The sequence below is a fragment of the Lepisosteus platostomus genome, chromosome 9 (genome assembly GCF_059453375.1).
Source record: "Lepisosteus platostomus isolate fLepPlt1 chromosome 9, fLepPlt1.hap1, whole genome shotgun sequence".
NCBI classification, from domain to species: Eukaryota; Metazoa; Chordata; class Actinopteri; order Semionotiformes; family Lepisosteidae; genus Lepisosteus; species Lepisosteus platostomus.
Window position 1 is genome coordinate 49,599,432 of NC_142619.1, and position 14,165 is coordinate 49,613,596.

Sequence of the window (14,165 nt, forward strand, 5' to 3'; positions counted from 1 at the left end):
GTGGTGGAAAGTAACCTCAATTGAAGAAGGGATGGCCTCGATTTATCAGCTGAATTTAAATAATTTCTTCATGAGCCAAACATAAATGCGTGTTTCTGAAAATATGCAATTAACACAACATGTTTCAGACTTACTATCATCCTATTCCCCCCTTTCCAACCTTTGTTTCTCTATTTCTGGTCTCCTGTTCGTCCCCCAAGCCCATCTACATTTTATGGGTGACTGTTATGTCCCAAAGCTCTGGAATTCTGTCTATAAGGATATCAGTTGCCTTCCCTGAGTACTTTCAATTCAAGACTCAAAACTTTCTTCTTAAGAAAGGCCTTTGTTTAACTGGTTCTGTGTCTGCCCCTTCAATTTCCTGCCGTATTCCAAACCCTTACTCTAATTGTGTAATTCAGCTGTCTGCTCTCATTGTGTGCTTGTTTCTTACCGTAAAGCACCTTGGAGAAGCCAAATTTAAAGGTGCTGTAAAAAAAATAAAGTTCATTGTTAACATAGAGTAAACCGCACAGTGTAAATCCCAGCACTGTAAGTGAATGGTCCTGGGGTGATGAGACGAGAATTCATTTATTAAGGTTGGAGCAAATATAAAATGGGTGAAATATAAATAACTGCACATTCCTTCTTCATTAGGAGCCCCGGCTGGAAGGCTGAACCCCCCGCCAATGAATATCAAGGCAGCACATCAAATCTTAGTAGCTTTTTTCTACCACACATATATTTAAGCTTCAAAGACATGAAAAATAAGGTACGCTACTGTACTAGACACGCGCCTTCCTGAAAGTGAATTTTTTTTCCACTCTGTTGTTTCATCCACTTCTGTGCACAGTGAATAAAAGAGACATAAAAATTTCCACAAAACTGTTTCAGACAGTAAAAAGGTTTCCAAAGTGTATTTTAAGGCAGAACCCTACTTGATAAATCTTTATTGTGTGCAGGGCGAGTGACCCAGTTGAGAAATTTGCTTTATTGCTGCAGTAAGCTGCTGGTTTTCTCAGGGGACCTACAAAGGCACTGCATTGGCCAAAATAAGCACACCTGCGGTATGCATCACATCCTCCTTAGTCACATATGGGAAACAGAGAGAGATGACATCTGTTAACTGGGGATTGTAAATCACGCACGACAAGACATTGTAAATATAATTTTGACACTTAGAACAAAACACATAAGTCTGAAATTTCATTTAAAATCCCTTTATTCAAAGGGTGGACTGATAATCCCCTCTACACTAACCGCTTTAACAGAAAAACCTATTTTTTATACAATGCTAGATACAGTACATATACTGTATACTGTACATAGAGCATGCAAAATAGGATTTGCAAGACATATTACTACATTCTATATGATGCTTAGCCCTAAGGATTGTTACTGTCTTGCGGCTACCTGAAGATATGGTTTGCTGCATTAATCTGACAATACAATAATTCAGTTTTTCAGTCATACCCTAATTAGGCGTAGAAGCATAATCTTTATTATTTTAGTTTATTGGCTTAACTTGTCTGGCTAAGATGACAACAACCTAGCCATGAGAATGAGGGTGACAGAGCCCCATCGTTTTATACTGGGTGAGCCAGAGAGCTGCTGGAAGGCCAAAGATAGAGTGTGGTACAGAAATAAAACACACAACTGGATAAGATAGAATCGTGATATTTACACCTAGGTAAGAGGAAGCAAAATTCAGACTCATTCCATTAATATTAATCATATAATGCTTGCATTTGAACAGCACTTTGCTATGAAGATCGCCAGGAAAAGCAGACTGAAAATGAGAGGATCAATGAATAGCTCTTCTTACTCCAAAGAAGCACACCTCCACAGAAGCGCAGCACACCTCTAGGGCCATAAGCCACTTACAGAAGTGACATCAATGCCCTCTGAAATCTGAACAGTGAAAAACACTGCTGCAGGTGATGACCCGGACATCTGGGAGGTGCTATCTACTATCTAAGGAGTGGCGCTGTGTATGTTCCCAGAAGCAAGAATGAAATCCGGGCAGGGAGATCTGTAGGCGGAGAAGTGAGAATTAAATTGACCAGCTGAATCAAGCGGAAAAGTTAGGGAAGCCAGCTTTTGGCGCAAGTAGCCATGACATCTTGGGTCGCTGCCTCACCAACCCTTACTGTACATATACAAAATACAAAGCAATATATGTATAGAAAAAAGAATTTAAAATGTAAAATAAAAAAATACAGAAAAATATACCGGTAGAGAAATGGAAGTCAACATGAGCTTAGCATACTTTCAGTACCTGTGCTAAATCAATCGTAAATGAGGATTTCAATTTAATAACTTATCCAAAGGTTAAGTTTCACCATACTGGGGCATTGGCTTGGATCTGCGGTCTAGAGGGAAGAGTGCCACCTACTGGTCCACTAAAGAATCTTACAGAACCAACCTGATTGTCTTTAGAAGTCTTTCTTTCCAGTACTAGGCTGGCTGACCAGGTCCAGCCTTTCTGAGCATTTGAGATCTGAAAGAGAAGGTTCTGGGAATACCACGTGGTCACACTGCTGCGTCCATCCAATTACAGGAATTTCTTTTCAGTGAGAATATTTGTGCAATTCCTGCAAAAATCTTAACCAGCTGCCAACTACATCTTCCCATGGATGGATGGCTTAATTAAGAATAACGGGGGTCACATTGAGCATATTGTGAGCACCCCTTGACCTGCCACACTCCCAGATCGCTCATATACCCAACATGGAGCCTTGTGTTTATTTAATATGAAAAAGTAAGGGTAAAAATATGACTTCCTTCAGAATGTGATCTTTGAAAACAGATGCTACCTAACTTGTTCACAAACCTAATCCAACAATAGCAGGTGCATTCATGCCTGGAGACAGATGAACTGATTATTCATCTGGTACTTTCTGGAAGGAATATAGAAAGTGCTGATTGGAGCAACTTACAGTATGAATCTAAACCAACTGTGTGTACTATTATTGATTGCAGCACATGGAAAGATTCTAAGGAAAAACATGTTAATAGTCAGAAAGTTCTTCTCCCTCATACGTAACCATGGTTTCAGATTAATTAAAATAACACTAGTTTTACTTGCTGAATACAATGAATAACCTTTGCAGCACTGCTTAATTATAGTAGATCAAGTTTAGTTTTAATTTGATTTTTGGAACAATGTTCACGGCATACAGCACAGAGCAGTGAGCATAAAGTAATGCGGCTGTTCTTCAACTAAAGAGCTACATCTTTTCTAAACAACATTTTAATACTTGTTTATGATACTTCAGTTTTTTATGTGTGTATGTTCTATGCAGATTTTTATATACAGTATATATCACTATGCATATAATATATAGTGATATATACAGTATATTTATATATCAAGATTCCACTTCCTTTGTTGTTTACAAGGCATATTCCAAATCAAGCTCAACTCTACCTCTGAAGCTTCGTTCATGTTCACATGTGTTTGTATTTTTCAGAACATATGAAAGCTTACAGGTAACACATGTGAACATGAACGAAGCTTCAGAGGTAGAGTTGAGCTTGATTTGGAATATGCCTCTGCATGAGTTTATATGTTTTGCCCGTGTTTGTGTGGGCTTCCTCAAGGTCCAAAAGACACCTGAAGAAGGCTCCACGGCCGAAACATTGCTGTCTCTTTTCTTTTCAGCGTGGAATAAACCTTTACTTGTTCCTTATCAACCTATGCATGTTGACACAGCTACAGTACCTACAACCCACTCTGGTAGGTTGATTGACTTCTGTAAAACTATCCCCCATGTTAGTGTTTGGTGTTTGTGTCTGTGTGTGCCCTGCGATGGACTGGTGTCCTATCCAGGGTGTACCCTGCCTTGTTCCTGCTATCTGCTATTTGCCAGGTTAGGCTCCAGCTTCCCCTGCGACCCTGTACTGGATAAGGCGGTTTAGAAATGGATGGATAAGAATTATTTTAAACGACAGGAGGCAACTTAATCCATTGTTGTTAGTATCAAAGTGATCTGAGAACTTCATCCACCCATTTTTTTTTAAAAGGCCAGGGAATCAGGTATCAACAACATGGCTCGGTAGCTTGGTACATACAGTACTTCCACAACCCTTTGCATAAAAAAGTACCTGCTGTTCTCAGTTTAATGTCTGCCACTTTGGGAACTGTCAAATACTTACATCCCACCTCCCTGCTACAACCCCTTGAGAGAAAAGAGGGCAGGTTACATGTGTTCTTGAAAACACTTTCCATTAAACTATCAGCAGTTTTATAGGTGACAAGACCAGTAAGCAAACAGGCTATCATGGTACAAGTCTATCTGGTGCACAGTGATCTCAGGATTTCCCAGCTATAGTTATGCTTACGGAGAGCTATTGACCACAGTGAGTTTGAATAAAAACAGACTACAAGAAGCCTAGTGTATTCAAAGCAAAGCTTCTTACCAGCTCAGCCTCTTTAACAATAAGGCTGAATATTGTAAAGACTGTATTTTAAAAAAGCACATATTGAATTCGGGAAACTTTAATCAGTCAATTTTTGGATATTTTCATCCATCCCTATCAATATATGTATAGCTTTACAATATATTCATTATTTGGCTTAATATTTAGAAGTTATTGTAATGTAGGCAAGTAACGTTTCTAGTTCTCTGTGTGTATTTAAGCTTATTTAGAAACTCTGCAATCTGAAGCTCTCCAGGATAAAGGATACAGACTCCAGACCTACAGTAATAAAAGAGTACTAAAGAGAAAATATGAACTTTTGTGTTTGGGGAAAAATATTCTGCGATACTGCACGTTAAAAATATTGCAGAACTCACCACAGCATTTTCATCTTCTTCTTGACTATGAAAACAGCGCAACAATATTTAAATCACTAGAGAATACTGTATTACTTTCATGTATACTTTTATGTATTTGGTGCCCTGCATATTTTTTACACAGGCCAAAAGATACATGATCTGTTCTAGCCTAAATTAGATTAAAGCGTATTGGCTTCAGTCTTACACTTTTGAAAATCAAACAAGATCTGGTGTAAGTTTTAATAGTGCCCTGGTTAAAAATAATTTAAAAAACTGTGATAAATATTAAGCATTGATAACTGCCAATCCTTTAGAAAATACAAAATATGTTGGCCTAATGCTGCTTTTTTAAATAGGAAAAGATATTTTGTTGCTTTAATTTCAAAAGGCAAAAAAACACATATCAGACCATGAAAAATGTGTATTGGAATTTAAAGTTCCATGCTACTGTTTACATGATATAATTTATTTCTCTGGAATGGTGGAGCAGGTCTTCCTTTGCAAAAAAGAAGAATGAGGCCAGGAGGTTAAAACAGAGGCATTATTTTCTTTATTACCTCATTCCATGGAACCATTACTGTTGAAGAGAGCACAGATGTGTCACTCCACTGAGCTGGCCTGAAATTCAAAACCTGCATCATAACCCTGTTCCTCTCAGACCAAAGTTTGTACACAGTGCCTGCATAGCTGTCACTATGCATGGTAAATGTTAAATGAGCCTGACCTAAATAATTGCTCTCTAGTCTATGACATGGAGATGTGCACTTAAAATGTGTTTCTTTTTCTCCCTGTTATCTCTTTTCTGAAAAAGGTTGCAGTTTTTTAAGAGTATTTGAAACATATAATTATACAGTTTCTTAGACAATCTGAAAATAAATTGATTAGATATTTTAAGTGGAAATGCAAGTTATTATCATGCTTGTTTGCCTGAATATCGTTAACTTAATTTAAAAAAACACCTAAATTGATACTAAATGATGCTTTGACTGGATACCCCTTTTTAGGAGACTGCAATCCTGTTCTTTATACTTGTGAAGCCTATGGCAAAAGGTTTTGAGTTAAACAGGTCCCCTGACATGATTAATAGCTCTGCAGTTCAGGCGGAAGTATCCGTAATTGTGCCAGCTATAAACTGCAATTTTTTCCCTGTTTAAATGACCAGAAAAAAGGGATCTTTCATTTTTCTAACAAATAGTGCCTACACGGGGCTGGTTTGTCTTAGCTTTTTCCAGAGGTTTTACTGTATGTATCTCTTAAAGCAGCTATTTAAGGAATGGTTATGCTGAACTATTACATTTAGAGCACATTTCTGTTAAATTAATCAAGGTAATTTTCACATGATAAAAAATTAAGGCGAAAAAATAAAAAATATATATTCTAAAGCAAACGAAGAGAGGGGCTTTTATGAGGGGGGAAAGCAAAACACATTAGAGCAACCTAATACACTCTGTCTTTGCATGAGATGGGTCAGAGGGTAACAGGCATTAAAGCATAACGCAGGAAGCACTTACACTCCTAGTGGAAACTCATTACCAAAATGCACTCAGACATTACCACAATCAACAGTCCAATCAGGCTTGGTGTAAGACCGAGTCTTTGACAGTTAAATGACTTTCCTTTGCTGTCACCTGAAAATGCAATACCATTATAGCTAGGAAGATGAAGCAATCCTATCACAATGTTAGAGTAATGGTACATAAACAACTCTGGCGAAAGTGCAAAACCAATAGATAAATCAATAAATAAATACTCCACCAAGTCCAGTAATTGCAAGACCTATTGCTCTCTCTATTTATGTGCTCAAGTGGGAGATAGCTACTGTATTTACCAAACAGAAGCATTGACCACATTCACAACCAAAGCTTGTGGCAATGAGGCTTATTGTATAGATTTTGCTGCTCAGAAACTGCAACACATCCAAAGGTAAATTAAGCATGCTCACATCCCAGCTCTGAAGGATGCTTTTCACAATTAAAGGAGCATTTCTTGTGTGGAATAAATTATTCTATGATAAATGAAATGCGCTGCCACTTAGAGTCATGCTCAGGGATGCAGTTGAGGTTTAACTTTGGAATGGAAGGTGGAAAGTGCCAATGTTCCATAATTCCATAACCCATAAATGTTTTGTCACAGATAACCAGCAGCGCAACCTCCTAGTTGAGGTTGTGACTCTCATGGAAGAGTCTGTGTTTGAGTTAGTTAAGGCACACAAGTGTACCAGAAAGAGAACTGTTGACTTTGAGTTGAATGTAGAATGTGTAAAATGCTAGCTTCTAAAACATAAATGTATGTCAAGTCCTACAGATTGAAAAATAATAACAAATGAAAACCTGAGTTTAGGACTATTGCATCTCCTGGCTAATGTTCTAATTCCACACTCTACTGCACTTGAATACCATACGTACATCTGTATGTATGACTTTTTGAATTTTGACTGCTGTTTGAGAAAACATAAAAGCATTGATGTTGGAGCAGACAAAGTCAAAAAGACGATTTAGAAATTTAGGTGTCATTTCCCGGCAACAGAGTGCTGGTTTAACAAACCTGTAAATGGCCTGTTTAAGAATGCTTAAAAAGGCAGCCTCATTCACAACCCTAAAATAATTTCCTAGTAAACAAAACTGTGCCAGTTCTTCTGGAACAGAACCCAGACACGCTAATTACGATTGAAATGAAAGAAGGGAAGTAGTTGTGGTGTGTAAAGCGATTTAAACAGTCATGGTTTGTTTTGCTCTCCCTCAGCAATGATGCAGCACAGCTCCTCTCTCTCTCTTCAGTCTTTGAATGAAGCGCTGATCCCCATTGATACATAACACCCTACCATTTGTTCGTTGGCACAGTTGAATTAAACTGATTTAAGCATTAAGCGTCTAATACAGCTCACTCAGCCTTTTAATGTTATGGTTATACTGTAGTTCTGCTTTTGAAGTTCTATCATTAAGATATCACTGCTTATGAGAGCACAGAATAAGAATATTTTAATCCGTTCTGATTAGAGTCACACCAGTCAAATTATTAAAGGATGATTTAGCTTTTAAGAAGCCTTCTTTTTATGAATGAATGCAGACTTTGAATATTTTTTCAGTTAAATCCCATCGCAAAATACGTTCACTATGAGGACAATCCCATCTATTTGTCTGTTTTCATGGGAGTAGTGTATTGTACTGTATATATCAATAAATGGTTAAATCTGTGAACTTTGCAGTCTGACTTACAGAGCATTCTTAATCATTAGCGCTAATTAAAACAAAAATGTAATAAGGAAACAACCCTGAGTTTAGGATAGGAACACATTATGCATTGGGTAAAAAAGTGATTAGGCAGGGATAAGAGTACTTAAGAATGAATATAGCATGAAGTATCCAATTTCCCTGGCTGTTTATTTCATATTAATTATTAATCTGTGAGAAAGGCAAAATGAAAGCAGAAAAACAATAATACAACCACAAATACTCAGCTGAACAACTCCTTGAAGACATCACAGTCATGAGGTGCAGAGCTATTTTTAATCCAATTTGCACTTCCTGTTGCAGGAGGCCTTTCCTAAAAATAAGCCCTAAGTCTCGAGGTACAGCCCTACACAGTCAAGTGAAGAAGCGTCTTTTTTTCCTATCCTTCATTAGCTAAACTGTGCAGTTTCGGATCAGCCAAATTGAGGTACTGTACAGTACTTTGCACTGAACAACTCAGAATGTCTTGTTTCTTAACCTTTAACTTGCCTGGCATAACAAAGCGATGGATTAGTACTGTTTGGAATCGTAGCTTCAAAATTTGCTTGTGGGCACTTTTGTGGGCTGAGGCACTTCTGTTCCCAGGCCTTTGTGGCGCTTCGGTTTTAATTTGTAGTTTGCCTCCTGACATAACAAGCCTAAAAAACTTGGGAATTTGGATGGAGGCCTAAGCACACCCAAAGTCATTATGAGAACAAGATGTAGGCAAAACAATGCATTGGTTCTTTGAAAAACAAAAGCATAGCTAAAGGCCCAGCAAGGGTAAATGCCAGGCAATCCCAAAGAGAATAGAGGGCACCCCATCCCCCCTCTTCAATATTTCAGAGCCACAATACAGTTACAGGACTGTCAGGAAATTAATGAATACTGGGAAAAATAAAGAATGGCCATCTAATACTCCATTATAGTGCTGGTTTTCAGTCTACGTAGAAACGTCTCAGTGCCTCTGAGAAAAACCAGGTAAAAAAAATGTTTTTGATGCAGGTTTCATCAAAACAGGAAGAAAAAAGGTTATACTTTAAATCTAAAACACAGAGCAAAACAGCTAGAATGTACAATTTGATTTGGCCCCCTCTAACTTTAGATTTCATCCCTGCTTACTGTGGAGAATTATGACTTGATGTGAGCTGAAGCAACAGACATCTGTCCTTTGGTATTACGTTTCAGATATGTTTAGGCAAAAATATATTATCAAGCAAGCCTACGTTTTATAAATCTCACATTTCCTGAGTGTGACATAAACACCTGGACAGACAACATGACCCTGCTCCTTGACCAGCAGAATGTGTGGATTATATTTTCTTCCTTTAGCAGAGAGCCTGAAGCTTCACAAAAATATGAAGAAAAGTGTAATTTTTGAGAAAACTGATGATTGCAAAACATGAACTGAACCAATGCCCTCTAGAGGCTAACCAGGGTTTCTGAACTATGTAGTAGATGGCCTTATGTTTGTTTTCTCTTCTTGTTTCTTTATGTTCTAAAATACTGATAAACCAACGTCTCAAAAAGCATGTTAGGTAAGTCAAGATAGTAATTAAGTGAGAACATGGGCCCTATTGTATTAAATACAAATAGCAATAGCAGCAGCCCTAATGTCCTGCCACCCCAGCATGCCCTCGGCAACACACCGTTCCCTGTTGACAGTTTTTGACAATACAAGAGAGGATGAATTTTCATCATGTGTATGTATTAGGATGCAAAAAAAAAACAATTTAAAACAATAACCACTGAACTCTACAGGGCTTTGGTGGTGTTGATGGCTGTTTATTGCTGTGAAACTCACCAGGCAGCAGACAAAGTATTAACCATTCTCGTTGCAATACACACAGAACTGTCCTAAGGCATATTTCATCATTAGCTCTTAGCAGTTAATCCCCTGCTCCAGTGATGGCTGCTCCTGAAATGATTTAAATAATCTGTATTGTATCATGGGTTCTCCACTGCCGTCACACATCAACAGATGAGCCCAGTCACACTTTTTTTTTTTACATTTTCAGAGAAAAAGAGGAATGTAATGTCTTAAAACACATTCTGGCCCCAGAAGCAACACCATTTTGCATTTTAGAGCTCCATGTCAATAGGATTTTTGAAATCAACAACAGAACGTTGTAAGATGAGGAGAAGAGCTTTATATTACAGTGGTTCTTTCCTGGATTGAGATGAATATCTTCTGGACGAGTCACTGGAATCTTGTGCTTTAATGAGAGAGCGGCCATTTGTTAGTAATGATGGCTTGGGTACAATAGTTTACCATTCAGTTGCTCTCTTTGTTACATTGCATACATCACTCAAAAAAACATGTGCTTTCATTTACCCATTTCCCCCGAGAAGCAATGGAACGTAACCATCTCATTCCCTATTTGTTGTGTCTGGCAACTTAATATAATTCCATATTTCCATTTTCAAAAGGAATTTTTGCATGTGCAGGCAAAGATGTATATTCATCTTTACCTTTACTTCCACAAAAAGCTTCTGTTTAATACTGGTGCCTAAGACTTTGCAGAAAGAAAAAGCCACAACAACGCTTCCTGTTTTATTCTTTTTCAAGGTTAACTGATCATCATACTGAATATGTTTCCTTACAAAGGACTGTGGCAGAACATTAGAAACCCAGCATGGCATCTCACTCCACTCGGGTTCTACTGCCCAAGCATTACTAATTGGGATTAAGCAGTATCAGAAACAAATTAGAGATTGACCATCCTTCGTGTGACACACGCTGAAAATAATTATTGGAATACTGTTCCTTGGATCACAAATAAAGCAATAAAAACATATATCTATACTTAAAGTTCTTCTTGCCATCCAAGAGGAAATAGTTAGAAAACTGAAACCACATTTGGTTTGGGGTTAGCCACAATACAACATAGAAAGCAATCTACTACACAAACACAACAGTTTCAAATTTCTTGCATTTATGCCACATCCATATAAAAATGCAGCACAGCAAATTTCTCTGGAGATGTCATAACCTATTAATATTTATTGCCATACTATAGTATTCGATTTCACAGTAGAAACAAATGAACGATAAACATTCTTTGTATTTATTAGACCAAAAGCCAGATAATCTTGATATTATTGACAATGTATGACTAAAAGAAAATGTGTTGAAATTCTTGCACTTCATTGTAAATATTGCTTCATACCACACAAATGAAAGGAGGATCATCCATTTAGCATCTTAATGTTTTTTTACTTTTGTTCTATCAGCATTTACATTTTATTCTATACACTGAGTAGCACAACTTTACATTTTATCACTTCCGTGATAATGTGACAATTGAAACGAATGAGAAATAGAAATTGGTCTAATTTCTTTTTCCTTTCACCCTTCTCAGGTTGCTTTAAAATGGTAATACTACCATTTTAAACGTGCTATACAAAATCTTACTCCATCCATCCAGTTCCAGTTCAAACAGAAAACCAACAAGTGTGTGACTCGCGTTAGCTTTTAACCAAACACTATTAACATAACACAGGCTTCTTGAAAAACATCCAACTTTTAATTATTCAACGATATTGAACATTTGTTCTTCTGAATGGAATTTAAAATTGATCTGAGGAAACATGACTCTCCAATGACAGAATCATGCACCTCGAAGAGCAGCATTACTCCGAGGGCACAAAAATAAATGCCCATCACTTGCACAAGTCTCGGTGACAAGGCCTCTTTGCCTTGTTACTCCCCATTGCACATACTCACGAAAGAACTGGCATACTGGCCTGCCCACTCTCACATACGTTTATACTGCCTCCTTCTCTTAGTGTGTCTTGAAAACCTGAGACTGAACTCAAGATTTTGCTCTCTAAAAGTTTTCCAAACAAAAGAATAAAGTCAAAATCCACCTGGGATTCCCAGATACCATCAACAGTGAAGGAATTCATGAGGGCTGATGAGCACCATTCAGTCCTTAAAATACTGTATATTTTAAACTTTGCATTTTCAATTACAAAAATCAAATTACAAATCAGAGGAATGTATTCCTAAAAAACATTAACAACAGTGGTACTAAATAATTTAAGCTCTAGTGATTTCCTCCCAATTTGAAACGTTTACACAAGCTACCATGCTCTTAACCATGCCTGAATAAAGTGCCAAGCGTAAGGTCTTTTTTCTACTCATCTGATAAGAAATAAAACTCTTCCTTATAATGAAACCTTCTGGCCAGGCCCAGACCAGTCCCATGTTTAGACAAAGATAGCCTTACCTTTTTCAGCTTGCCACTCCTGGTGCCGATGAAAGCCAAGGAATGGTTCTTGTACACGTAGGCGATGACTGAGGTCATTCTGTCCGACTCTTCGGAGAACAGAGGGATCCCCCGAACCAGCTCTGATACTCCCAGTGGGGCATTCATATCCAACCCACAAAAATTGTCATCGATTGTTAAAAGCTGCAGACAGAAGAGAGAACATATTCTTGAGATTACATTACTAAGACTGGTTACACTAATCCACGTGGTTCTACAGAGCAAATGTTGCTGTAACAGTAGAAAGACAATCACCTTACAAGACTGTCAGGACACGAGGTTTAAACTTCTTATACCAAATACATTTTTTTGATTCCTCTTTTATCTTTCAAGGCCTCATCATAATGCTTTTCATGGAATGCAGGTTTGTAAAGAAGGATGAATGCGCAGCTGTTACCTCTGAGTGCTAAGCTGTATAGGTTAATTGGTGTCTCAAGATTGTACTTGTGTGTTTTCCCTGTGATGGACTGGTCTCCCATACAAGGTATAGTCCTTGTCTCGGGCCTTAAGCTTCCTGGAGAAGTTCACAATACCCATGACCCTCACAGGCAGCCTTCTGAACGTGGGTGGATGGATTAATGACAACGAGTCAAGACATTTTATTCAAACCACGATGATTTTTGTGATTCAAATTGAGGAAAGCTCAAAATAACTTAAACCAAAAATACAGCATAAAACCTCAACCAAAGAATTTGAGCAGAATGTTTTATTTGCCAAAGGGGTACAGAGTAAAAGTAGTTCTTTTTATCTAACATTTGCAGATCATTCACTAGACAGTTACAGGGTATTTAAGCCAGCCAAAGGGCAACTGCAGTTTGTGAAGCTCAGAGGCCAATGTAACAATGTTTTTATTGGTCACAGCAGGACACAGCAGTGAATGGACACAGAAATGGATACAGAAAAATGTATTGTATGACAAAGGAAGAGGCATGTTGAAAACAAACAACATCATGGAATGTAAGGTGGAAACTTGTAACAGATAGTGAAATCATTCCACATTTCTGCTTGGAAACAGAAACTCGTGATTTCTTTTAAATTATTTTTTTCATCCCAATGTCTGACCTTTACAAATGCTTTCCTGTCAGACTCAGCTAGGCCCAGTGGACTCTGCCTGCCAAGCCAGACTAATGGTGTTCATTTAGAGTGGGGGGCTTGTTAGAAGAACTGCTACATGATGTATCTGCTTTCTGCAATGTTAGTCTTTCTTCTGCTGTCTTACATCATTTGTGGAAGCCATGGATCAGCTCTGCGTTAGCTGTTCCTGTATATTACTGGCTTTTGCTTACTCCTATAGAAAGTCTCAGGTTCACCCCTGGCTTTTTCAAGGTTTTTTTATTGGGGACACAAATGATCTCCATCACTAAAAGTTTAGTAGTGAACCTATGTACCGTATCACACATTTTTCTGAGAAAAATGAGTGCACATTTTCTGAACTGGTACCAAAATGAGCAGTCTGTACACAATACATAACAACTTTGAATAGCATATGACAAGGAAAAATATTTGACGAGCAAAAGGCTTATTTGCCAGTAATACATTTGGGTATGTTCTATGAAAACAGAAGTCTTAACCTTTATGGGGACTTCAATAATGTTTTAACACGCTTTGTGGAAAAACCTTTCCTTTTACTCTTCCTTCAAAATCCCTGAATGCTCAGACATGTATTTTTACCAATTCTCAGAGAAGGTAATGCAATTACATTCTACAGTACATTTCTGTAGAATTTTTCATAGATTTAGTCTTCTGATCATGGTTCATAATGCCAATGGGTTCAATTCACAACTGCAAAACATGATGCCTGGAGAAAAAGGCCACCACAGCCTTTACACAATATAACATTGCAGAGTTTATGCTGGCTTAATGTCATCACAATCCTTTCCTGCAACCTATTGGAATACACCTGTTATCATCCAGTGCAGCCACAT

At 37.8% G+C, this 14,165-nt stretch overlaps 1 protein-coding gene across 2 annotated transcripts in view; it reads right to left on the bottom strand.

The window, feature by feature from the left end:
- plxna4 (plexin A4) overlaps positions 1 to 14,165 on the bottom strand; it is a 345,804-nt gene that overhangs the window by 299,185 nt on the left and 32,454 nt on the right. For both annotated transcript variants that reach the window (XM_088645402.1, XM_088645401.1), the window contains one exon: positions 12,202 to 12,384. In XM_088645402.1, the coding sequence (XP_088501528.1) occupies positions 12,202 to 12,384 (183 nt within the window). The remainder of the gene's footprint in view (positions 1 to 12,201; positions 12,385 to 14,165) is intronic.